Below are 27,267 nucleotides of genomic sequence, written 5' to 3'. Positions count from 1 at the left end.
AGATGCCTCCAGTGCCTGACCCCCAGCTCGCGATTCCCTGCAGCCGCGGGGGGACAAGGCAGGGGACACCCCTGCATGACAGCAGATTTGCAGCCCCCGGACCCCTGCGGGAGCCGCCCCGGGAGTGCCCAGCGGGCCCGCGGCAACCGCGCCACGACGGCGGGCGACGAGGCCCCGCCCCGACGGTGCCACGCCCCCGCCATCAGCCAATAACCGTGTCCTATTCTACCTTCGCCCCGCCCTTCCTTATTATGCGAGAACTCGGGGCTGTGATTGGCTGAGGGCTCCGCCCGTCCCCCGGGCTCGCGCCCCGCCCCGCCGCTGCTTCTGCCTGCGCTGCCGGCGGCGGGAGACGGCGCTGGGCGGGCGGCGGCGATGGGGCCGTGCTGAGGCTCCGCGGGTGCCCATGAGGCGCCGGGCAGAGCCGAGCCGAGCCGGGCGGGCTCCAGCCATGCGTCCCGGTCCGCCCGCGGGCACATGGGGCAGCGCTTGAACCGCTGCCTCGATGTCCCCGTTGCGTTGCCGCCGCTGAGGCGGAGGCTACTGCTGCTCTTCATCATGCTCTTCCTCTGGCTCTATATGTTCTACTCGTGCGCCGGCTCCTGCGCCGGGCTAACGACCCGCGGGTCACCCGCACCGCCCCGCGTCGCCCCACCGCTGTCCCCGCTGCTGCCGGGAGAACCGGGCGAGGAGAGCAGCCTGGAGGAGCAGCGGGCAGCGCCCGACGCCGGCAGCCCCATCTCCAGCTTCTTTAACGGCTCCGGTACCAAGCGGCTGCCGCAGGCCATCATCATCGGTGTGAAGAAGGGGGGGACGCGGGCGCTGCTGGAGTTCCTGCGGGTGCACCCCGACGTACGCGCCGTCGGGGCTGAGCCTCACTTCTTCGACCGCAACTACGAGCGGGGACTCGCCTGGTACAGGTACGGGCCGGGCCAGGGCGGGCAGCGGCCCCGCGGCGGGACGGGGCTGAGCGGTGTCCCCGCCGTCCTGCGCTCGCCGTCCCGGTGAGGGGATGCCGCCGCCCCGGGCTCCGGAGCAGCAAGTTGGGGAGCGCCAGGGGCGATGAGTTTAGCTATGATTCCGCTAAATGCTTACCCCCGAAAAAGCAACCCCTAAAAATATAATAAACCCAGAGCGCAACTTGCGGTCCCCGTTAGCCCAGGCGGCGGCGGGGCGTCTGCAGGTTTTCCGCGAGTCAAACCGTATTTAATCTCTATATAAAGGTTAAATATTAATTTAATAATTTTGAACACTCTTATTTCGCTGTACTTCCAGGTCTTTAGCTGTAGAGTATTTTTGCTCCAGCTCAAGGTGCTGCTGCGGGATGACTGGTGTGTCTCCCGGGTCTGCATCGGCTGGCGGGCGGTGCACTCAACCACCGCACGTTTGCGGGCTTTTTTACCCGTTTTGTTTGGGTTTTTTTTAACCCATTGGAGTGGGATTTGACCCGTTATCTTTTTTCCCCTTTTCTGTATGGGGGGAGGCGAGGTGGGGAGGGTTTACCCGTTTGGGAATTTTTTGACACTTTTGGAGAGGGTTTGACCCGTTCCGGTAGCGCTGCCTGGGACTGGCAGGCGGCAGTTCCAGATAAAACTTCCTCACTCGCTCCCTGCGTTTAGTCTCCGTTAACTTTCTCCTAGCCCGTGCTCATCTCTGGAGCTGATCGATTGCCCGAGGTCGCGATCGCCAGCCCAGCGCTGGACGGCGGGAGCGGTGTGGGGTGTAGTGGGGGACGGGCACGTCGGGAACGGGATGAACCCTTTGGACTCGGAGAAAATTATAAATTTGTGGCTAGCATCTTGTAAGGATGGTTGTAATTCTAAGTGGTTTTGCGAGGAGCAGCCCGGTCCGGGATGTCTGTGTGCGGGTGGGCTCGGCGGAGCGGGCGCCGGTGGGTGCGGAGGAGAAGCGCGATCGGACACCGAGCGAGGGGCGACTCCCGTTTCGGTGCCTTTCCCGGCCTTTTCCGATTGAAGTTCCTTTATCAGGAGTACTTTGAACATGTCTTTCTACTGAGTGTTTACAGGAATGCTAAAGGAGCAGAGATGGAAACTTTGAAGCTAGATGGGAGCTGTGAAGTTACGAATTGTAACCTCTTTGTAGTCTTGAAACTCCCACCAGGCAAGTCCAATTAGGTTTATGTCTCTTTTTTTAATGTTGCCATCCCTCAGCAGTTAGTGAAATGAGTTCAGGATAAGATCTGATGAGGAGGAAGTAATTTTTGAAAGCTGTTTCGTTTTAAGAAATTCTGTCATCTCGGTGTAGGATGTGGCATGTTATCCCACAGCAGCCCAAATGAAACCTTTGTAAATTCCACTGAGTTTTAAAAAGTATTAATCTCGTATTTTGCAAGAGAATTTGCATGTAACAGAGCAGAAAACCTGTCAGGATTTATTAACAAAATGGTGTTGTATATGTTGAACTCTGTTTTTAATTAGGCACCTAAATTAGACCATAAAATGGTTGATTAATCTTTTACAAGTAGGAGGTGGAAGGGGAGAAGAAGAGAATAATGCTTATGATTGAGTTCATTTGTTATCCCAAATGTAGTGGGTAAAAGCCAATATTTAGAGGATACACATTATTTTTAAATTTGGAGAACAGGCATCAAAGCTGTGTTTAACTTCCTAAAGCTTCACCTTATCAGCTGCTGAATTTTTAGCAGTGCGGGCCCTGTCCCTGCAAATACACTGTAGTTTTTCATTAGTGTCTTTGCAAACGGGCTGTTTTAGCTGAAATCTGATAAATCTTGAGGTCTGTATGATGATGCTCTCAAGCAGCAAGAGTAAATGATGCTGGAAGTCTTGGAATCAGTCGTGTGTGATTCACCCCGAAGACGGGAGTGTGTCTGGCTGTCTGTGGGATTCAGACCTAGGTCAGTTAGTGGGAACTAAATAATGCAGAATACTTTGGGGAAGATGAAAACCAGACAAGTTGTTATATATTGTGCATTATTTCTAACTTAATTAGAATTAGACACAAAAGTTTGTTCCTATAAATTTTGTCATTATAAGTCAGATCCTATACAGTAGTAACTCCAAGCTCTTGCTGACTTCAGTGAATCTTGGCTTCTCAGCACTTCTCAAGAAAATGTTTATTTTTCCCAGACATAAATGAGGCTTTTATTTATTATCGTAGTATTAATAAGGAGATGTGTTTATATTTTCTTGTTACTGGTTCAGTACAGTTGGATTAATGATGCTATGAAAGGTGCATGGTGTCAGCATCATGCATTTAGCTGGGCAAGCCTCATCTCTATTTTTCAGATGTTTTTGCTCAAACCAGCTGAACTTCGGAACTAGGGGAGTTACTGTGTCCTCAGCACCCGGAGTGCAGTGTAAATCCAATTGCCTAGCTTTGGAAAGATGAAGATAGAATTTTTGACTCGCATCTCATTTGAAGTGTGTTTTAGCTAACTGGCTAAATTTGTTTGTATTTGTTAGGAGTTTTTGTTTAAGTTGTTTCTACCATCCAAAATCTCTTTTTTCAGATTTTCAAGATGCAGAGGCATCAAATTTACTTGTTTAGCTTGATGAATTCTTATTTTTGGAGGTGACTCTGATTAATCCTGTTTAACTACTTATTTCTGTCTGAAGTTTTCATCTATTGAAAATAATTTTAGAACGAGGGAACACAAACTTGTTCCTTGCTCCATTTTCTGTCAAGTGAAATGAAATATGTTAGTTTGTTGCTGTAGTGTGGAATGCAGAACACCATCAAGTGGTGCCGAGTATCATTCCTGAGAAGCAGAGGGAAAACAGGAAAAATGAAATGCTTCTTATCGATAGTGAGGTAACTAAAATTTAATGGAAATAACTTATGTAGGCACATTGCAGGATTCTCCCCCCCCCAATAATGAATACAGTATGTTAACTGCTTCCAGTGAAAATACATACCATGACAGAGGAGAAATGGGATCCAGCCACTATTACAAACCAATTTTATGAAGTGCCTTGAATTTTTGGATAGTAGAGAAGCTCCCTCTTTGTGGCAGTAGGGAGTTCAGCTCCACAGCCTGTGTCTGGCTGAGTGGCCTGTAGGGATGTTGTTGTTCTCTCTGGGGTTTACTGTAGAGCTTGGTGGAGAGGAAAGAAGTGCTTCTTGTAAGCCTAGAAAATCAGTTGTTGAATTTCTTTTATTATTTTCTTCATTTGATTGAACAAATGCAATGATGCATTTTGAAATATCCTAGGCACTTGAAAGCCTGTTGTCTTATAATTAATGTAAGAAAAAATGATTGTCATTAGTGTTACATGCTTTGGGTTGTTCCCTTTTTTATTATTATTTTCAGCACAGTGGGCTGTAATGCCTAGTCCCTCCTGCCTTGGGCTGGGCATTGCCAGCCCTACTCAATGTCACTGACTTATATTTCAAGTCTGTAGCTCTCTGCTAGGAGCCCCTGTGCCGTGGCTGTGCCGGCTGTAACTGTGACAGCAGGACTAGGCTGAGCTCCTCTGCCTCTAGCACCAGGGAGACCTCTTGTCCTTTTTTCTTCTTTTCTCTTATGGAAAATTCTTAAAATGCTAGTGCTTTTGTCTTCCCACTACTGCTAAGTTGCCTTAGTTCATTCTCCTTGCGAGAGAATCAGTGATTTGTATCAGCAAGATCATGCCCTGTGGTCTGGTGGTGTGTGATAAGCTGTTTCAAATATGCATTTCTTAGACTCCCAAATTGCTTGAACTTCAGTGTGCAAAGTGATGCTTGTCAGCAATTCCTGAATTGGGAGAAACTTCCTTATTTTTTTTTTATTTTTCTCCATAAGCCTCTTTTTTTTTCCCCCCAAAGAATGTGTGGGGGTACAAGCTGGTGCTTACAATCAGCCAGGCTGGGAGCAAGGGAAGAAAAAGGAAATTATGGTCAAAGTTTGGGGTGAAAGCCCTGATGAACTGAATCTTGAGCAAGGCAGGATTTTGCCCTTGTGTTTGGCCATTCTCTATAAGCTCAGCTTTAGTGAAGGTTTTATACCTTCTGCTTAATTGCTTTCCCGGTGAGGCATGGACCTGGCAGCACAGAAAGAACTGTGGTTGGTTTCCACCAACTGTTATATGGTTTATTTGCCCCAGGAAGTTTGGGAGCAGTCCTGATACTCCCAACTGGAATTTGGGTGCAAATGACTACATCTGAGCAAAGACAGGTTCCTCCACTGCATTCCCACGAGTTGTGCTGGGTCAGAACAAACATATCCTAAAGGACAGTTGTGTTCTCTGGGAACGTTTTGCTAAACAATTTTGGTATTTTCTTTTCTTGATGTGAAAAAAAAAAAATTAAAACTCAACTCTTGACGTTGCATTGTGTTGTACTTAAGCAAGTGGGGACTTTTAATGGTCCCCTCAGAATGTGCATGGAGTTGAGTGCCCCCTTGGCCACTGCAGTGGCTCCCTACACTTCCAGAGCTGCTGTGTAACACTGGGAGGAAAATGGCCCCCAAAAAGAAGGGCTGGGCTGCTATAATCAGTCAGCAAGGCCCTTGTGTTTGCATGGGATCATTCCTTTAGATCTGAGGAGGGTTGAGTTGTTCAAACAGATGGCAAAGATTATTCGTGTTGCTGGGGTTTCAGTGCACTGCTCTGTTTCAAGCATGTTGCCCGATATGACGCACGTGACAAGTTCTTCCCAGCACGACGCTGGGGGGAATGACATTGTCTGTTGTGATCGGGTTTCATGGCCTCACCTGTTGAGCTGCTGAACTTTTCAAAGTTGACCAAGCGTTGGGGGTGACGGATGAGGATGGTGGATCCGCCTGGCTAATCGTGTTAGCGCAAGACCGTGTGGCCTGCTGGGAGCATTGTGCTCCTTGGCATGAAAATGATGGGAATGAAAACCCATGGGCTCAGCTCTGGGTTTGGGATTTATTATTCTTTTTCTTTTCAAGTGGGCCATGGCAGGTGTCTGTAACACACAGTGAGTGTTGGATATCTCAAGGCACTTCCAGGCAAGGATTTGTTTTTAAAAGCATCCAGCAAGCTCTGGGTGCAGTGGCTATAGAAACTCTACCCAAATCCCTGTTCTTTGGAGGTGTATTTCCAATCTACCTGATGATAAGAATGTCCTGTATTCGGGCTTCTCTTGTTGAGCTGCTCTGTTCACTTGAGTCTGGGTTTGGGGCTATTTACCCATCCCAACTTGGAAGAAGTCTAATTTAGTGATCGTTCAACATGGGATTCATGTTTCCTGGTGGTGTGACCATGGGTGACCAATGGGTTCAGGTGATAATGAATGGGCCAGGGCCATGTGGGATGGGTAACCTATGGGTTCAAAGAACAACAAATAGTGGGGCACAGTGTCTCAGTGGTGTAAATGGTGGGTCAGAGGCTATCAGCTACTACCTGTTGTCACCATGTGGTGTGTGAGGATGGGCTAGAGAGGCTTCTTCCTTGGTTTGTGGGAAATGACTAAGTGCTGTGCTGGGTCCTGACTTGCTGCTGCTGACTCTACCGGGTCTTGCCCTAACTGTTGCAATTCCAGGTCTTTCAGCAGCTTGCTGTGTCTTTAATTAGCTTGCAAGAAACGCCATGTGCTTTCTAAAGGTGCTCAGCCCAACAGCAGATAGAAGGCAACAGAGTAAATGGACCTTATCTTAGCTTTCTTAATGGAAACCAGGGGTCCTGTGATGAAAGATACTGATTATCAGCAGGCTCGGAGAAAAGGTGGGGAGAATTCAGGACAGGCATTTGTGGTGGTGTGACTTTGCCATCAGGGAGTTTCTCCCAGTTTGAAGGTAGTGAGAAGGGGTGCAGAGACAAATGGGGAAGGGCATCACATTGTGCCATGGGTCAGTTGAGGGGAAGAAATGGGGGTCAGGAGCACAGTCCCTCTGTCTCCAGCTAGGGAAAGCATGGTCTACTTTGCTGGGATGTGCAGTGTACCTTAGTTCCTTCATAATCGTGATCCAATGGGGACAATCTCTCCTGGTGCCATGCTGGCTTGAGCATTCCCCACAGTGGTTTTCATCTTAGGAATAGCACCGAAGGAGAAGGAAAACGAACTCAGTGATGATGATGATTTAGCATGTGGTGCCCTTGTACTGGGATGGTCCAGAGGTGAGGAGGGAGTTTTGGGAGCTGTGAGCTGGCTTGCTTGGCTGCCTGACCTGTCTTCCTGGCCCTGTGGCCTCAGGAATCATTCAGAGAAGACCAGAAACTTGGGTGTTTAGGATTTTAGATGATGTTGGTGGGAATGTTAGAGGAAAATAGGTGTACAGGTGCTGCTGGCAGATCTCACACTGATTTCTGGTAAATGGGTAATTCAATTTTTAATATTTTTCCATCAAGATATGTGAGCATGGCAGTTCCCTGCCACATGGTGGCTAGGGAAACTTTATTTAGAGAAAAATAATTCCAGGTTCTACGTTAACCTCCTTGGAAACACCCTGGAACTAGCCTGCTTCTAAAGCAAAGCAATTTTATTTTCTCCCTTCCTTACAGAAAAGGGAGGGAGGAAGAACATACACACACAGAGAGATGCTGTGACCTAGCCCTGGCATCAAGGGAGTCATGGCTCTGTTTGGCAGCAGGTCTGACACAGAGTTTAATTTGCAGCCTGTCTGGGATGCAGGGCTGCATGGCTGACTGGCCTTGCCCTTGATGTGGCTTGTACAGTATCACACATGGAACCTGGCTTTGCTATCCCTGTGCTGGTGGGTGCCATCCTCCCTTCTCCTGGTCTTCTTGTGAGTGTTGTGCTGATAAAATCCCGTAAGTCAGAATTGAAATTTGGCCAGTCTTCTCTGCTGGTGCTGCTGGGGATTTCTGCGAATCCACAAGGTGGCTGGTTTGTAATAAAAGTGAGCATTTGTAACCTTTCCCTGGAGCTGGCACAGACTTTGCATTCCTGTCAGTGCAGCAGGCAGCTCTTCCAGAATAAAGAGAGAATTACTGTGTGTGGGCTTTCATTTTATATGCCAATGTACAACATTACAGCTGGATGTGCGCATTTGATAGATCCTTCCTAAGAGTGAACACAAGGCCAAATTGCATTGCCCCAAACATGGTCTAACAGTACTGAGTATGACTGTATTCTGCTACATTAATTCCCTTTAAAAAATACACTTTTTCATGTGGGAGGTTGGCTCTGATGAGGAAATGAGTCTTCAGCAGTGTGTGGTGACAGAGATTGAACCAGGTCCCTAGATATGACTGTATGGAATGCAGTCCAGAGCCCTGCTTAGGGAAGGGCTCCAAGATCAGACCCTCAGCATATATCCATGTGCATGTGCAGAGCACATCCCCACAGAACCCAAAGTCCATTACAATTCTTAACTTCAGTAAAGCAGCTTGACAAGCTTTATATTAAAGCCCCAACTTTCAGCCTTTTTTGATTATCAAATGCAAACTTGCATTAAAGCTTGAAAGTCTTGCAACTTGAAAACTTAAAACTTCAAGTGTGGGTGAATGGCACAGAGAGACACAGGAAATCTTTGAAAAAGTGCTCATTTAGTGAAAGGGCATTTGCACTGGGGTTAAGCTGCAGTAGTATTTTTGATTTGGGATAGGGTCCAGGGGCTGCAGTGGCTAAGCAGGCTCAGAGCAGGGATCCTCCTGTCACTAGGGGGAGGACAAAACCCCAGCATCTTCCTTATAAAGTGCTTTGCTGCTTCACTGAGCTATTAAATATTTGTTTTAAAACTGGCAAGGCCTGCAGCTTTGGCATGCCTTTGGTTTGTTTTTCTAAAGGTGTATTAGACTTGGAAGGAAATCAGGAGGTGTTGGAGTAAACAGAAGGTGTGTCCCAGTCCTTCGTTCCTGGAGTGGCTGTACATAGCCCTCAGCTGGTTTGTACACAGGACTGGGAATGCTGTTGCTAAACATGAATTGCAGAGGGGGACCCTATGACTGTGCTGTGCCCTGTGTCTCTGCGTGTTGGAACAAACATGCTGCCTGACATTGAGGTGTTATGCCTCTGCTCTGAGCTTCCTGCACACACCTCTGGTGTCATGTTTAGGGAATTGTGCCAGATTGGAGCCAATCTCCTGAGTGCTAGGGGGTTCCCATCTTCTGCAAGTGGGTTGGAATGGACCAAGCTCATGAAGGTCTCACCTAGGACCAGCAGAGCAGTAGTAGATGTCTGGGTGACTCTGAGCATCCCTGGCTCCTTCTCTGACTTTACTATCGCTGGACCAACCAAAATGAGCTGCAAAAAGCCAGGCAGTTGGACATTGCTCCTTGTCGAGGAGGTGCTTAGCAAAGCCCATCTTCCTTTTTCCCAGTGCAGTGCACTGAACTTGTTGCAAATTAACACAAAGCTTGTAATATCTTTTTTATCCCTTTTAATTTCCCTCTTCAGCTGGTCCGGTAACTAATGAGCCTTGGGCTGTCTGCATGGCATTTGGAAAAGCAGAGGGAATAGCTAATATGGGGTGTTGAGCAGGGAAGAAAGCCTTGAGAGGAGATATCAGCCTTGCCAAAGCAGAAGTGGAATAGCTGGTTAGGGTTTCAACCTGGGTTTGCTGCAAGCTGAGGGGGCCGGGAGCTGCTGTCTGCTCCAAAGCCTGGTAATTACAGGCTGGTGCTGGGACAGCCGGGTGCGCAGGAGGAGCCACCGGCCCTGCGCCATGTCTGAGCACACACCGGAGCCTTGGCCTGCTGCCCTAGCTGCACTGCTACTGCTGCCTCCCCCTGGAGATGATTTCAAGGTCAAACTGCTCAATGCAGTGTAATAATTAATTAGGCTATATATAAACAGAAAGTTCATGTGGGCCTAAAGTAGATTAGGAGCCTGTGAGTTTCCTCTTCTCTGCCTTCCTCCCCACAGTCTTCCTCTTCCGGGGCTCCTCTGCGGGTGAACCCTGCAGTTGTCACAGGCTCGGCTGTTCCAGCAGGGCTCACCACTTGGGTTAAGCAGCTGCACAGCTGGGTCGGAGCCCAGAAATGATAGGGGCAGAGCAATGCCTACTCTGCCTCACCCAGGTCCCCCATCAAACCCACTCCTGGTGCTGGAGGACAGGGCACATGCCAAGTCTTTGCCTTCCCAGAGTGAATCGATTTACTTGGTGGTGATGCCTGATGCTGGGAATAGCCCTGTGCTGGGAATAGCTGCTGGCATTTGCCTTCAGTAACAGGCATTCCAAAGCTCCTGTTGCTTTGAGACTCAGTATAGCGAGAGCTAAGCTGGACAGCTTGTTCCCCATCATGGGGAACATGGGGAAGCTTCAGTGTGGGGCTCAAAACCTCCCTGAAGGCATGTTTCTGTGGCATTTGCAGAATCGAGAGGGAAGAATAAGCTGGACTTATTCTTCCCAGAAGAGATACAGAAACTTAAGTTAGTAATGAGGCTTGAAACTAAACACCAACAATTGCTTGACTTGTGACTCCTGGAGAGATGAGGTTTGTATGGTATCAAAATTGATAATGCTCTTTTATTTATTTTCTCATGTGTCTATCTAAACCTGGTCAAAACTCTTTCCAAATGTAAAAATTTAGGGAGAATATTTATTTAACTTCTGTGTTATTTTCAATATAGCTGCAGAAACATCTTAAGGAAAATTAAAAACCAGACTTCTTAATCAAGCAGAAGTGATTATGTGCTGTCAAGGCAGTTGGAGAGTGGCAGAGCAGCTTCCAGCTCTTCCAGACCAGCCCAGATTTTACAGCAGGGGCATGTACATGCCCTGAACCCATCAGCAAAGTCTGATCCTTGGTTTTCATAGGGAAATCCTTGAAAACCAAAAGACCCCACATCCGGCTCCAGGAGCAGTGGGGGAATGAGCATTGCCACTGCCTGTGCTCACTCCTGCTTCCTAGGCCATCTCCTCATCCATGTCTAGTTGACTGAGGGCCACCAACAGGGGTGATGACTGGTGGAGGAGATGCCCAGGGTCATAGGCTCCATATGAAAGTTTGTGTTTTGGTAGCGTAGGTTGTCCATCTCCAGCTCCCTGGCTCTCCAAGGCAGAGCTGACTTTTCTCACTTTTCAAGCACCAGGCTGCATCTACATCCAGGGAATGGAGTCAGACAGAAAGGACTTTGTGAGGCTCACAATGGAGTCCCAGATCAGTTCAACCGGGTTGGAGGGGTTGGGCTGTCTCTTTGAGAACCCAAGAGTGTAGAGATCAAAGGTGCGGGTGAGTCAATTACAATTCACATTTGGTTCATCCATATGTTTAAGTATTTTAAAAGCTTCAATGGTCACCCATTTAATATCTCTTATGCCCATTGATTTGTTAATCTGACACTTGGTTTCATCTGAATAACAATAGCTGTCATTCAAAGTCCTCAGTGTTCACAGAAAAGTCATTTCACTTGGGTTGTGCTCTAAGGCCTTGTCAGACTGGCCCACAGTGCTCTTTATGTACAAGAGCTTGAAGGATTTGGAGATATTTCAGCCCAATGTCTGGCTCTGGAAGGAAATTGGTTCTGATTGAAAGCAGGGTGGGATGCTGGAGGATGCTGGTGGGCTTTGGCTTTTGCTTACAAGGTCCTTCCTGGTTGTCACCACAGGCATGGACCTGCCATCACACTGTGTGGGGTGTGAGGAGATGGCTGGGTTACACAGGAAGACAACCCAAGCCATCACAAAAGGGAAGCAGGCCCTCTTAAATACTGCCTGAGTGCTCTGGATTAGATCAAATCATTGGTATGGCCATGGGAAGTCTTTAATTATGTGAATACCTTTTTAATGAGAAGCAGTATTTTGCATCTGTTGTACTTGCAGCAGAGCATCTCCACCAGCTGAGCCTGCTCTTTAAAGATCTCTTGGCTGGGTGTCATTGACTGTTTATGACCAAGCCATGATCCCAGGTAATGACTGGGCAGAAAGGCAGTCTGCAGACAGACCTGCTCCTTCATGTTTCCCTAATTGGCACCTGTCTCCCTCCTTCACTGGGAATTTCTCTCCTTCTCACAGCTGGTTTGGTTTCCTTCTGCTTTACCCCAAGTCCTGCAGTGTCACTGGGGACCCAGGAATATTGTGGCACCCCAAACTTCTAGCCTGATTGCCTCAATGGGCATGCTGGGTTTTTGTCCTGGAAATTATTGTATTTTCTGTCTTTGATGCTTGATGTGAGGCATCAAAAGGAGGGGAGAGTCAGGAGATTAACCCTGGCCTGAGTAGAGATGTTGGCAGAAAAAATCTCAATCTGGACAAATGTCTCACTGCCCTGGCCTGTTTATCATGGAGAGATCTTGATTTTCAGTGCTACTCCTTTATGAGAGCAAATCACAAATCCATTAACAAATGAGTTGAGGTAACAATCCCATTTGTGTTAAAATGCATTTAGGGATCAGTACTGAGAGGATCACCAATTTGCCATGCTTTTGTTCCAGTGGGTGGCAAAGTTAGCTCATTCCAGTGAGGGTCATACTGACCGAGCCAGTGCCCAGATTACCGATAGTTCAGGTTGTGGTTGGTGCCACCTCTCCCTTCTGAGAAGGAAGCAGGAGACTTTCAGAAGTTAATTAAGTGTCTCAGCTGGGAATAAAGTCTAAACCAATTTTAAATTCTTGACCCACTCAATGAAATGCTGATGGTAATGAGCAGCTGGTGAGCACGTGCTTTGTTGGTTGAGCACCTTCCCTGTTTTCCTCTGATGGGTTTGTTCTTCCCTGCTGTTACAGGCCATGGGGGAGATCTTCTGATGGTCAGAGGGGCATCCCCTTCCCTTTACCACAGTTGAGGAGAAGCCTCAGTGCTGCACAGTTTCAAGGCTGGTTTGGGTGTTGCTGAAGAGGCAAGTGGAGGTTGCACCTTGTTGGCATTACTTGGCCTGTGGAACACATGTACATGATCAGAGAGGGCAGAAAAAATCCATAACTTTATTTTTTCATCATGAAAATGGAAAGCTGACTGTTTTCTGAGCTGTTGTTTTGAAGGTCTTTGCTGTTCAGGTGGTGCTGGATTGCCCATTGGATCCCTTTAGGTGCAGAAAGTGAATTCCTGGAGATCCTACATGGCTTTTTTTTAAAACCATAGATGTAAATGTGTCTCAAGGTTTGTTTTAAGCCTGGTCTGGCCCTGCCCATCCTGTGAGATCCCTTCCCAAGTGCTGTGGAAGAGCTAGTGGTCCCTGGTTCAGATGTGATATGGAAGATGTTCCAGGGCATGTCAGTGCACAGAGGAAAGTGCTGCTGGTGAATAGTGTCCCTGCTCCCCTCCCTGCTTTGTTATGTCCATGCTGAGGAAGAGAAGCAGAGCTGCCACTAGTCCCTTTTTGGGGCTCTAACTCAGCACAGTGGCTCAAGCCTGACTTTGGCACGTCTTACCCCAAGGGTAGACAAGTCACTGGGGATGCTCCCCCAGCATGGATTATGATCCGAAGGGTGAGAGTTGGGGTATCACTCAGGTCTCCAAAGCTTTCTGGGAGGCTTTTTTCTCTTATCATGGCTGTAAAGACCAGACCCAGAACAGGAAGGCTGGGCTTAATTAGGAGAAATGTGTGTCAAGGTGGCAAACAAAGTCCTCCCTGTGCAAATGCTGGGCCACTCATGCAGTTGTTTAACAAAGGACAACATTATCGGTGAACTCATTACCTGCCCGTGCAGGCACACTGATTAGGGCATTTGTTTCTGTGTTGGGGAAAACACAAAAGACCTCTCAGCAGGGCTGTGATTTATGAATATTGCATTAGGGGCACATATCTTGCTGGAGTAGCAGTTGACTTTTATTTCCTTTTGGGGCTGGCTCTTTGCTATGTGGGTTGGATTTTTTTTTTTCCTACCTTCTAGTAACGTTGGGGCAGGTGATATGTGGTGGCTTGGCAGTGCCCCAGAGGAGAGGAAAAGCCTGGGAAGTTCATCTCCTTGTGCTCTCCTGGGTAGAAATTTGTCAGGTGTTTCTGAATATCTGTTCCAGCTGTGGTGGAACAGGGTTGGCCACTGACATTCAGCTGCTTTTTAGTGGCTTGGTAGTGGCTACTGCCATGGTCACTACATGGTTACTTAACCAGAAAGTTAATTTATGAGTGTGTGCCATAAAAATCTATATCCATATAACTGGCATGGACCCCCACCCTAGAATGGCCCAAACCAGAGGTTTTTCTCTTGAATGGACTCCTTTTCTGGGAATCTGGGAAACTTCCCTATTGCTGCACAGCTATAGAAACTGTCACAAGGTGTTGCTGCCATACAGGTGACTGGGGGGTACAAGATGTGACCATCTCCCCTGCATTGATTACACCAGATGTGCCCTTTGGGTCCAAATTGAGGTGTACCCTGCTCGCTGGCTCACCACCTCCAGCATACAGCAAAACAAGTCACTGGAGCAGAGCCTGGAAGACAAGGTACTTTAGGGATGAGGCTGGTGGGATAGCCTCCTGTGGGCTACCTGGATTAGAAATACTTCCTGGTGTCCTAGCCAGGGGCAAGAGCCCCACGGTGCTCTGGTGTCACAGGTGGGATGAGCAAGGAGGATGTTCTGCTCCATGTGCAGTGGCAGGTAGTTCAACCTGCCCATGGATGAGTTGTGGTTCTACTTGGTTTGGGCATCTAATTCCTGAAACAGCTAGTGCTCCTGGGACAGCAGCAGAATGCTAACAGGCTGTATTCTTTCTGCAGTGCCAGCTCTGTGTGTCTCAATACCCACTTCTGCCTCCCCCAGATCCTGGATCCTCACATCTCTGGGGCTTAACCTGATTATATTGCTCCCTTTACTGCAAGGAAGTATTTTCCCAAGATTTAGGATGAAGAGAGATGTCTTGAAGACCTGTGAGGAGCAGTGCCTGGGGTGGTTTAACGTCTTTGAGAGGATTAGTGCTGTTGCTACAATTAAGAGCAAATTGGTGGGTGTGGGAGATGTTTGGGGCTATGGACTCTGTGGCTGAAGGTACCACCAGCAGTCGCTGGTGCTCCTGCCACACTGGGGTTTGTGCCTGAGCCTTGGTGGCAGGGAAGGGGTGAGAGGGAAGGGGCTGTGGTGTGAGCAGTGGGCATTGGTGCCTCTTGGATGTGACTGAGTGCCTGCTGCAGGGCAAGAAAGCTGACAGCAAGGAGTTGGATTTTGGTTGGGACTTGTGGGAACAGCCCAGTTGTTCTCCTGATGGAGTTAAAGCCAAACCCGAGATCAGAGTCTCTGTGTTAGTGTGGACTGTGTTAGTCCCACATCCTCTGCTGCAGGAGACCCTCCTATCACCTGGGTATGATGGATGTGTTTTGGATGACCCACCATTATGATTTCTTTGTCTGCTTTTAAGCCTCTTCCAAGTCAGGCTTCCTTTGCACAGGCCTACTCTGAGCTAACAAAAGCCTTGCAAGAGCCGTGGGGTTTTTGTCTTTTTTATTTGTTAATTAAGCCAGTAACTCCAGACCCTGACTCTCTTGTTTTGCTGGGTTTTTTTCTGGACAAGGACATTCTGTGCTTGCAGGTGTTGACCCAGTCCAGATGCTGGTTTCAGCTTCCTATGAGGGCAGAATTTGTGCTAAGTAAAGCTGAATTCAAGAATTCATATCTCTGGTGGAAGGATGTGTTGAGCTAGCACTCTTCAAGAGCAGAGCTTTGTCTTGCAATGGATCTGTAAGTGAATCTATCAACTCTTTGCATAGTAGGAGATTAGTACACATAATGCTAACACTAGGCTATAAATTCTTGAGGGAGAAGTTGCTGGCTTTTCTGGTTGCAAAACAGTATGAGGCAGTCCAGAGAATTTATTTATTATCAGGAATGAGTTGTAAGCACTGAAATCTCTCTGGATGCCTAAAATTCTTCCTCTTTCCTTCCTTTCAGACTGTTGTCTATTTCTTTATTGAGAAAAATGTTTCTACAGCTTTGCAATAAACTCTTGCACGCTGTGACAGTAATCTTGGCTTGTTACAAGCCTGCAAATGGTGCAGCTCTGGAGTGGTTGCTGATTTCCCAGAGCGAGCAGAGCTGAGCTGCCTGCTTCTGATGGAAGCTGGCTGGGGACTCACACTGGTGGCCTCCAGCTGCCAGAATAGAGGGAAGAGGATTACACTGGTGTGACTGGGGCAGTCCTGCAAGGATAAATTCCAGTTAAACACTCTAACGGGGTGTACGAAGGGGTGTCATAGAGCAAGAATAAAACACAGTTTGTTGTAGACAGTTGGTGCCACGATCTGCTGATAAAGGGGCTTTAGTCCCAGTTTGCCAGTCAGCTCAGTCATATTTCCTTCTGAGTTCAGGGGATTTTTCCCCCTTAAATTGTGAGTTTCACAGAACTTCCCTCTCCCTGCTCTACTTTTAAAAAAACCAGTCTTTCTGTCCTTTTTGGGGGAAATAGAGACAGATTAGAGTAATCTCACATGACTTGACCAGTGGGCAGCACAGCCCAGTGATGCTGGGCAATACTCTAAAGAACTCACCCATAAACAGGAATTAGCTTTTAATTGTGGCACTGCCGCAGGCCCGGGGCTGCAGGAGCAGCACCGGGTGCTCTTTGTTGCCAAAGCGGCATCAAGGGGGGACCCTCGGCCATGAAAGGGAAGCGGCGGTGACCAAGAGGAATAAGATGCTCATTTCAGCCCCACCCCCTTACTGCGCTCAAAAGCTCTTATTTTCAGAGCAAAGCACTATTGAAGCATTGGGACAATGGAGCCCAAATCCTGCTGGGGGAAGGGAGATGCTGGCAACTGCATCTTTTGTTGCTTTTCCTTCTTTACTTGCCTATGGCCTCCCCCATCCCACCCCTCCAAGAAATCCACATAGATGCTCACTAGATGATAATGCAATCACTTTCTTGGGACCTTGCTAATAGGATTATAATTATTACTGGGGATGAACTGGAGTGAATAGAATATTTACCATTTCATCTTAAATTATTGTAAATCCCTCCAAAGCAGCCCTTTGATATGTAAAGTGCTTGCTCCTCTCCCCCCAGTGAAGATAATTATTTAGTGGAAGTTCAGAGCTTTTAAGTATGGTGGGGAGTAGAAAGAGGCTTCCGTGTTTACATAAAGAGAAGAGGAGGGCTTGTGTAATGAACTGGGGACGTTGATGGCTATCTTGCCTGGCTTCAGAAAAGGAGGAGGGAAAGTTCTTGCTTAGCGGTTTGTCTTAGTAATATCTCTTGCTGTTACTTGGAGAAGAGGTGAAAAAATAATTGGAAATTTGGCCCTTCCTAATCCAAAGAAAGCTCCACATCCTTGCAGTCTGTGTTCAGGTGGTGTCTGATCGACCAAGTGGCAGTGGCAACATTCTGAGTTTGTTCTGTAGGCTGGAGGAGTTTCTATTTGAGGAATGACCAAGTAGCCTGGGAGTGTTCAGCCTTCCCCCCTTTCTTGGGGGAAGGTATGGTACTCGCCAGACTTGGAGGGAGGGATGGACTGGTGTGATGGTGCAAGGACTGGGGCTATGGTGTAAGGGCAGGGGCTTGTGAAATTGAGCAAAGCAAAGAGCCTTACCTTGGATGGGCTGTGCCTGCAGAGGTTCAGGAGGAATCACAGAATGGCCTGGGTTGGAAGGGACCTTGAATATCCCTCTCATGTCAGCCCCCTGCAGGTATACCACCCACTAGACCAGATTTCTCAGGCCATGCAACCTGGCCTTGAACACTTACAAGAACGGGGCAGTTACCTACACAAGGGATTGGAAGAGAGATTGACTGAAGATTATTAGGTGGACAAAGTGCATTAGGCAAAAGAAGGCCTCTGAAGCTGAATTTGGAAGGAGGCTGGAAAAGCAGCAGGGGACAGTGTGCTGCTTGGCCCATTCTCGTTCTGCCCTTTTCCTCCTCTGGCCAGGTCTGGAGATCCCCAGACCACAGGAGAGGAGAGGGCCACAAGGAGAGGACAGCACCCTGTGGGTGCATTCATGTGAGTGTCTGCAAGGAGGATGCACTTCTTCCAAGTTTCCAGGGTGGTCTTGGCTCCTTGAACCCTTCCTCCCAGAGTCTGCCCTGCATGGAGCATGGGCTCAGGTAGGAAGGGGGATTGCTCCAATCAGCCACTTCCAAGACCACCTTTATGCCTTTGCATCCTTTGCCAAGGAATGGGCATGTCCCAGGAGTGATGGTGACAGCACCCATCAGCCTCCCAGGAGTCTTTGTGGAACCTGTGGGCTTCTCTATTGTGCTGTCTGGTGAAAGCATAAGCCTGTCGTGCGCAGACAAGACTCCCATCAAGTGTTTCTGCTGATCTAAGTTATTCCTCCCCTCTAGGTTACAGCTATATGGTACACCATCGATGGCACTTTGATACAGAAGACAGCAGCCCTGTGAGGGATAGCATCTCCTGTCTTGGTTATGAGACTGCTTCTAATTAACCCATTTAGTCTCATGCAGTAGGGGAGGAATTTGTGTCAGAGATGGCACAGGGTGGGAGGCTGCCTTTGCAGCAGAGGCTGGTGGAGCTCATTACACCCATTTCTGTTCCCAGAGGCACAAACCCTCCAGGGTTTGTACATGGATCAGGTCTTGCTTTGTCCAGGTTGGTGCTTGGATGCTGCTGCGAACTGTCTGTTCAGCTCTGTGGCTGGGTTAGCTCCCCATATCCCAGCACAGAGAGAGGGACAAGCCTCTGTGGTGGCTCCTAGGTCTGATTTGAATGCAGTGACTTTTGAAGAGGTGGATAAAGTATTTTATTAAAAAAAAAAGTTAACCCCTAAACTCCAAAAACATCCTAAACCCTGGTATTTGTAGCAGTGTGCTGCCCCCTCCTTGGGGCACTGCTTGCTTCGATTTACCAGGGCCGTTTGGTGCATCTCGGCTGTGCCGTGTGGAGTGGGGGACGAAAGGGCCATCTGTCTTCCCAGTCCCCAAACCTTTGATTGAGGCTTTTCATCTGCATCAAAGGAGCTTAGATCAGACTCCACAGCCAGGTCAGAGGCTGTTCCTGTGAGGTACATGGTGATGCCACCCGTGGGCACCAGCTCTTTGGTCCCATTGAAGTCCCAGAGCACCTTCTTGATGGGTACTCTTTACACACCATTACTGTCCTCTCCCTCCTTTAATCCTCAAAATTCCCCAATAAGTGAAGATCACCAAGCAGATTTGGGGTCAGGGGCAAGGAGGATGAGAAAAACATTAATTTCTGGCTGATATATTTTTTTCCTGCTTTCCCTCTTCTTCACCTACTCCTTCCTCACTCCCAAAGCTCATTAATTCCCATCATCTGGTTTGTGTAATCATTGTGGCGAGTGTTTGACAGAGCTGGATAGAGTTACATCCATTACAAAAAGGCAGAGGCTGGTTCCCAGCCATTCTCTTTTATTGTTGTATAATTTGCCAACCCAAACAACAGACTCCTGCTTGAAACAAAGGCACACATGTTGCTCTTACCACTGGTCATAAAAAGAGGAGAGACTGCCTGCTACTGTACAGGTCTGTGGTGCAACAGCAGCTCAAGCCAAAGAAAATTTTGGTAAGACGATGCACCAAATAATAAAGCAATAAGCACTTACACCCCCAAAGAGAAAATTTCTATCATTTCTTCTCTCTCTATTTCTTCCTCTTTCTCCATCTCCCTCATTCCCTCATCCCATTGCTGGCACCAGAAAGCAGAGTCAAAGCCAAGAAGGTAATTTTGAAGCCAGTTGACCTGTGTGCAGGTGGCAGGGTTTGTGATGCAATTAAAATGCTGTATTATTTTAACAGTCTTTCCCACAGCTAGTCAGGTTCTTGCTTTTAAGGAGTATTGCTGGGATTCAACAGTTTTGTGATCAGCCATGCAGAGAAAAGGGCCTGGTAGGGTCAGGATGGGACCAATGTGGTGGCCTTGGGAGCTGAGCTGGCGATCCTGTGGGGTTTTGATTACCAGAGCATCTCTGAGCTCTTGTTCGTGGTCAGGTGGCAGTATGGGGCTGCAGCTGCATGGTTTTAATCCAGGCCCTGGCTGCTCTTACCAGCACTGTACATTTTCCCTGCTTTTTGACAGCAACATGCTGCCTTGCAAACTGGGAACAACTGGGTATCACCTTGGCAGAAGGGATAAGCTGTAAGGCAAAGCTACCACCAATGGAGGTACCACCCCACTTTTCCCTGGGTGTCTACAGCTCTTTTTCAAGATATTATAATTAGCTCACTTGCCTAAATTTATTTATTGAGATGGGGAGGAGAGAAAAGGCAGAGAAGCAGCAGGAATTAGAGTGAGAATTGGCTGTTGCAGTAGACCCCTCTTCAAATTGTCTTAAGGTGGCAGATTGACAGACTGTGGTGTGAAATGAACCCTTTGGCTTTGGTAGGATCCTGACTAGAGCAAAGCTGAACAGGACCATGCCCAGATGGGAACGGGGTACCAAACTGCCCTTGGGATGGAGACAAGACAGAGGGAGATGCAATAGGCTGGAAAGCATCAACTTCTGAGGGGATACAGCTTTAATCTCTCTCATCTTCTGCACTTGGTTTCTCAGAACTGTTCGAAACAGGTACCACTGGGCCTGTCTGCTTTCCAACCTGTAAATTAAAAATGCAGCAAAAATCTTAAATTCATCACGTGCATTCTGCCACGTTCTGGGTTGTTCTGGCTGTACTTTAACATGGTGTCATCTTCGGTTTTCAAACCCTCTGTCATTACTCTGGAGGCTAAAAAATCTATTTCCCCCTAGGCTGGGAGAAGAACTTTGGTGTTTACCTTTTAAATTTCTATTCACCTTCTCACCATAACTTTTCAATCTAACTTATGCAATTTCTTGGACAGCCTCTTGGGAGGATTTGGGGAGCACTTTCCCCAGAAAAAAAATCTGATTTGTCAAAATTAGGTTTTCTGGAAAGGAATCACTTTTTGTCTTCTTAAAACATCAGTGAGGAATGGGATAGAAACTGGCCAGCAATAGGTTGGATGCTCTGTATATGCAGTGCTGGGCTGCAAAGCAAATGGTTCTGGGTTACAGACCTGAGTTTGGCATGAATACAGCTGATGTCTAAAATAGTTTGACTTGCTTTTCCTCCCATTCCCCTTGTTTTCCTTGCTTCTAGGGAACAATCATGGGGAGAAAGTCTAAAAATTTTACACTGAAGATAGTTCTTGCTGTATTTGTTGGCAGAGCTGCTGTGGGGACTGCTGTGAGTGCTCCCCAGCCTGCATCTCATAGCTGCATCTAGGTGCTGTGGTGTTTTATCCTGACCATAACAGCACTTCTGCTTTTTCAACACCCCTTACACCTTGTCTGGACACCTTGTCCGTCTCCTCTGGGAGAGTTTTGTCACGTTTGCCGAGGGAAATTGAGGAAGTGTGGTGGTGTGGAGCAGAGGGGTTTGAGATTGGAAGGTGCCATTGCTGCAGCTGCATCACAGGACAACACGATTTTAAGACTTACCCATGGGACTAATTACTTGGATTCATTGGAACAGGGGGAACATCTCACAGAGTGATGCTGGGTGGCTCCAGATGCTGGATAGGAATATACCCAGTATGAAACCTTCCTTGGAAAGGAAAGCTCACCAGCTCAGCTCTGGGGCTTCTGTTGGGCAGCAGGACACCTGAGCATGCAGCCTGATGGTGACCCCTGCCCACAGGCAGCTGGTTGTGTCTGCAGCCCCCCAGGCTCAGCCCTGCTGTGGGCTCCTGGCTCTGGCAGAGTGGAGCTTTATCCCAGCAGGTGTTTGCCATGGCAGGAGGTGCATGGGGGGACCAACAGACATCCCCAGGGATAAAACCAGACACCACTGCTGTGCTCTGCCCTGCACTGCTCTGTCCTACCTGTGGCAAACAATGCAGCAACAGGCTGTGGGGGTCCCCTTGCCCCCCTGGCCCCTTCCTCCTTGAGAAGTAGCAGCAGATTAGCCTGGAGCCCCTCTGTGCAGACAAAAGCTGCCACAAAGGGCATTAGGCTTCAGGATTGGATTACTATGTGGCCACCTGTCATTCCCACTTTGTAAATTTATCTCGCTCTGGGTCCAGTTTTCACATTGGAGAAGTTTGCACTTTAAAAAACCCCATAAAATCCCCTGCCTGGTGCCTCTCCAAGAAACAGCCTGGCTGAGTTCATCTTAGTATCTTTCTTATTTCAGGCTTCAGAGCTGCATGGGGCTGGGGATTAGGGCTGTTTGAATGAAGAGAGACTTCATTACATTAGTTTAAGTGGTTAATAGGTAAAGTAGGCCAATCCATCTTTAGACTAAGCCTATCACTTCGCCTACGAAGGGTGCAGACTTCTCTGCGGAAATGTTCATTAAAGGAAAAGCTTTTCCTCTGTTCCTCTTGACATGTTAATAGCTCAGGGTTAGGGGCTTGCTCTTTGCCTGTGCAAAATTCATAGCTGTGCAATATTCATAGCTGTGCTCACAAAGCAACTTCCTCTCTTCTCTGGGACCCAGTTTCTGGCAGCTCTGCCCTAGTCATCAGTGCGGAGCCGCACTTTTGCTTTGCTGGCTGGGCTTGGTGGGGAATAAAGGATGCTGGGAGTCTGCTGGTGCTCCTCATCCTCGTTTCCTTCTTCCATACTCAATAAGCAGGTGCTCATCCCTTCCCAAGCAGGGAAGTGTGGATGGAGTTGAAATGGCAGGTAGAGGCAGTGCTTTGGTGCTGGGACTCTCTGCTGTGGGATGTTCTCAAGGCCAGAAGTATTCATGGGTTTGAAAGGATTAGACAGTTCATAATCACTATGAAATGGGATGATTTGGATGCAAATGCTGTCTCCAGAGGTCTTTGAACTCTAGGTTGCCAGAAGGCAGGAGGATAACAAGGCAGGAGGGATGGCTTGCCAAGGTTTTTGTACTATATTTTCTACAGTTTCTGCTATGGCCCTCAGTGATGTCTCTATCCAACCCTGGGGCTCAGCTGAGCTCCCTGTTTACCACAGCTTAACTCCCTCTGTCATCTCCTTTTGCTCTCCCACATGAACAGCAGTGGTAGCTGCACCTCTGCCTTTCTCACCTTGTGTCAGACAGTGCTGGCAGGAGCTGCCCATGTCTCTGTGGTGCTGTGAGAATGCTCCCTGGAGACAGAGGCTTCCCAGTGGTCACAGGCTGCCCCAGGGTGATCTGTATCCACCCCTGAGCTGAAAGTGGGTTTCTGCTGGATCCTACTCCTTTCTCCCAAGGAGCTGCATGCTGCCAGGGCATCATGGCTTCTCACCATCACAGGTCCTCTTTCCCTTCCCAAGGCAGCAGCAATTTAGCATGGCCCTTGCTGTCTTGGAGCCCCAGGAACAGATATGTTCGTGTCTGGATCTGGTCCTCCTTCCACCAAAATGTATGTCCAGTGTGTTGTGTTGGAGCTGCAGTGTTCTGCTGGGCCAAGTTGCCCTTCTCCAGCTGTGGCTTGAATGGGAATAAATTCTTCTTGGTGATTTTTCCACCACTGTGAGTTCAGACCAGCCAGTGTACCAGTTCCTTCTGTTCCCAAGGCTCTGCTGTTTCTGGCTGCCAGCATGATGGATGGGAGGTTATGGAAACAATAGGAAAGCTCCTCCCAATTGACATGCCCATGCAACAAAACCTTGCTTTCCTGGATATGGTGTTGTCAGAAGTTCAAACTGCATCCACGGGCCACAATATTTGGCTTCACTTGCAGCTGTCTTCCTTTCATGCAGCCACTGTACAAACAAAGCAGAGTCTGAGACAATCTTGAGGGCCAGTTTTGGACTATGCCTGGCACCTATGCGGGTACAATGAAGGGAGTGCAGGACCAAGAACCTGAGGGCTGTTTTTTGTGGATCCAGGTCTTGTACATGGGTTGAAGGTTCTGTTTCTACCTCTGCTCACCTCAGTCTGTGTTGGCCAACCTGAGGGCAGTAGGTGTGTCAATGTGCCGTGTTGTGCTTTGCTTGCTGTGATGGGTCACCAGCAAAATGTTCTTAAATTGCCAAGAATTCAGGCCCTCTCCAAAAATAACAATCTGGGAGGTTGCTCAGAACTGAGTGCTTTCAGCCACAACTGTAGCGTGGGTTCAGGAGATGCACTGCTCTGCAAAGGGATGAACACCAGGCCAATGGATGCCTCTTAGGTAAAGAGTTACTCCCTGCTTTCTTCCACTTATGGTGTGCTCCTCTATATTTGCTGAAATGCTAATTAGAACCCTGTGTTTCCCAACTGAATCAACTGACTTGGCACTCCATCCCAGCAATTTCCTCCTGTTTCACAGCCTAGCCCTACTCCATGCCTTTCTTGTGCAAGGAGGGGAAAAATAAACCTTGCATCATTCCCATGAGACTGATTAATACTGGCTGTAGTAGTCCTGGAGGAGAAATCCTTCCCAAAATGCAGGGCCCCATACAACCAGCAATCTGATGAACCTGACCTAAAGCTGAAGGGCTTCAGTACAACATGGGCAACCTGAGAATGTTTTGGGAACCTTTCTTCTCTCTAGTCAGGGCCTAGGCCATTAAAGGCTTCATGGGTGGAAAACAACCTCTTCAATCAAGTTGAAAAGCAGTTGGTGGTCAGTGCAGGATGTAGAACTTGGGTTTAATGTGGCCATAAAAAGAGATACCACTTAATGAGTAAATGTCAAAATCTACATGAGCCCATGACAAATTTAAGAGTTGCTCTGAGCATTATTGACTGGCCATATTCTGTGACAGCATTATGGGGTTGCAGAGTTGGCCAGAAAGCTGAAGGATTAGTCAGAGGTTTATTCTGGTTGCTGATTTTGGCACACATGCTGGCTCCTGCCTTCCAGAAGCTCTCACATCCCAGGTATTTGGTAGACCAGCATGATTTTTATCTGCATGTGAAACTCCACTTGTGTGGACTTGAAATCCCAGCCTTCAGGGTTGCCACCACCTCTGGCCATACCTGGAGGTTTTCACAAACTGATATCCTCTTCCTCCCCAGTTCAGCTTTTCCATCACCACTTCTCCCAGAGTGTCATGCTGATTTGGCACAGGGACTGTCTCCCACCTTGGGACTATGGAGAAGGGGCTTTACAGGCAGCCTCTAGGCACAGCTCACAGGGAGGATGGAGATGCAGCCACTGGGTGCCCCTTGCCAGTAAACAGATTGCACAAAGGTAATGCCAGAAGCTGATGAAGTAAAATTCCAGGTACAGCGTGAGCTCACCAGTAGTTGCATAAATAGCTACTGACCAAATTTCATAGACATGGGATGATTTTCAATGCAAACAGACCTCTTATTCCTGGATCCCCTGTTATTTGCCCTCAGAACAGATTGGTCAGTTTTCTTCCCTTGAGTTCTTAATCAGGGCAGCCATTGGCTTTAGCACAAATTATCAGTGACTGTTTTAATAGTGATCTTTGCTGTGGAAGCATAAAAGCAGTGAGGGAGGAGATGGCTGCTGGGAACAGCCTCCGTGCGGTGTCATATGGCTGAGGGAAGCACAGCTTCAGGCTTGCAGATCGCATACTGGCTGCTTATTTCTATGTGCTTAGTGGATGCTTTGAAAACTTAATCAAGTTTTATAGCTTTAATTTTGTGCCTGACTCCCCTTTTGCCTTTTCTTTTCAACTGTCTCACAACCCAGAGCAAATGAGTCCATTTGGGCTATAAAGGAAAAGAACTGGCAAATGGTCTACAATATTTTAACTTGCCTAGTGAATGATAGGAAAAAATGACTCTTCCTGCTTTGTGCCACTTCCATCATTTCTGCAAGCTCCCTATTCTTTCCCCATGTGGTTAATTAGAAATAGCCAGGGAATAAGGTGGAATTGCTGAATGCTTGAAGTTTTAAAAGTACTTTGTGAAGGTATGTCCTGTCCATGCATTGTCCTGCAACAAGGTTGTGTTCTCCACAGTTGTATCCCATATCCTGACCTGCTATAACCTGTGGGGTAGTGCTGGGGTGAGGTTGTCCTCATTGTCTCCTGGACTGTGCTAAAGATACCATGGGCAGCTCTTGATGCCCCTTCAAGTTCATGTGAGGAAGCAAGTGATAGGGAATAGTAAAGCAGGGGGTGAAACTGGATGCAAGAGGACACCTGTCAGTGAAGTCCTGCTGTTGGCAAGCCAGGGAAAATTGCACCCTTGTGCCTGAATTGGGAAAAGCTTTGCATTTGGGATGCTGAGGGAAAGTGAGGTGGATGTGCTCTAGTGATATCCTGCTTTTCTGCTGTACCATCCTCCCATTCCTATGGGGAAAGGAGCTTTGGATTTGGCTGAGGTCTCAGGGGTGTTGACATGAGCCAGAGCAGCCATTTGGTGCAGCTCAGGACTCATCCTGACCAGTCTGGAGCTGGTGTGGTACCTGCTGCCATGGTCTAGGCCCTAAGTGTAGCTCAGCTAATCCACTGACGGATAACTGGGGGATTACTCAGCTGGATTTCTAATACAGTGGCCTTTAATAATAATCCCTCCCCAATCCCTAAATCAATGGGAATTGAATTTCTCTGTATGATCCAAATGGCTGTGAAGGCATTTTAGGGAGAAGAATTCTTCTGTATCTATGTGTGAACATATATGTGAATGCATATGGATATTTTTGTTCCTCTTCCTTGCCTTTCTGACTCATGCCTATGTGTTTTGCTGGCAGGGACCTGATGCCCAAGACACTGGAGGGACAGATCACCATGGAGAAGACCCCCAGCTACTTTGTCACCAAGGAGGCCCCAGCCCGCATCTCCTCCATGTCCAAGGACACCAAGCTCATCGTGGTGGTGCGGGACCCCGTGACCAGAGCCATCTCGGACTACACCCAGACGCTCTCCAAGAAGCCTGACATCCCCACCTTTGAGAGCCTGACCTTCAAAAACAGGACTACAGGCCTGATCGACACCTCATGGAGCGCCATCCAGATCGGCATCTATGCCAAGCACCTGGAGAACTGGCTCCTCTACTTCCCCATCGGGCAGATCCTCTTCGTCAGCGGGGAGAGGCTCATCAGCGACCCCGCAGGGGAGCTGGGCAGGGTCCAGGACTTTCTAGGCCTCAAGAGGATCATCACTGACAAACACTTCTACTTCAACAAAACCAAGGGCTTCCCGTGCCTGAAGAAGGCAGAGGGCAGCAGCAAACCCCACTGCCTGGGGAAGACGAAAGGCAGGACCCACCCTGACATAGACCAGGAGGTGGTGCAGAGGCTGCGGGACTTCTACCGGCCCTTCAACATGAAGTTCTACCAGATGACAGGGCAGGACTTCGGCTGGGACTGAGCCTGGCATGGGAAAGCCCCCTGTTATTACTTGTCCAGCACGGTTTGCTTATATAAAGAGATATATATGTATGTAAAATGTACAGAAATCTATTTTATAATAATTTATTTTTAATTCCTAAGCAATTAATTCACTAAGCTGCCTAACCGCACTGGCTAGAATGGTAGCCTGTAACCTGTTTAACATTCCACACTGTTTAATTCTAATGTCTCTCCTTTCCTTGTTTTTTTCCCCTTCTGCTTTCTCTTTAGTTTGGTTTGTAACAGACAGTGCTTCCACTTTTCCTAAAAAAAAATTTGTATTTAAAAATCTAAAGAAGCAAGGGAGGGAAGGGAGGGAGGGAAAGCACAAGTTTATTTTTGTTACGGGTATCTGGCCTTTATAAACACTTGCTTTCCCTA

The 27,267-nt window shown here is 48.0% G+C and overlaps 1 protein-coding gene across 1 annotated transcript; it reads left to right on the top strand.

Moving 5' to 3' along the window:
• The first annotated feature begins 323 nt into the window (after nucleotides 1-323).
• Nucleotides 324-27,267, top strand: LOC131585777 (heparan sulfate glucosamine 3-O-sulfotransferase 3B1-like). The gene is made up of 2 exons (XM_058852260.1): nucleotides 324-920; nucleotides 26,248-27,267. Exons 1-2 carry the CDS (start codon nucleotides 478-480, stop codon nucleotides 26,864-26,866), a joined length of 1,062 nt encoding a protein of 353 aa, XP_058708243.1. The 5' UTR covers nucleotides 324-477; the 3' UTR covers nucleotides 26,867-27,267.

Source organism: Poecile atricapillus, chromosome 17, assembly GCF_030490865.1.
Source record: "Poecile atricapillus isolate bPoeAtr1 chromosome 17, bPoeAtr1.hap1, whole genome shotgun sequence".
Lineage (NCBI taxonomy): Eukaryota > Metazoa > Chordata > Aves > Passeriformes > Paridae > Poecile > Poecile atricapillus.
The sequence above is the reverse complement of the archived record's forward strand: the minus strand, read 5'-3'. Positions and strand labels throughout refer to the sequence as shown.

Bases quoted from the DNA above. Each gene is read 5' to 3' on its own strand.
- LOC131585777 (XM_058852260.1), top strand. From the start codon at position 478: ATGGGGCAGCGCTTGAACCGCTGCCTCGATGTCCCCGTTGCGTTGCCG. The intron at 921-26,247 runs GTACGGGCCGGG...TTTTGCTGGCAG, and splicing joins CGGGGACTCGCCTGGTACAG to GGACCTGATGCCCAAGACAC.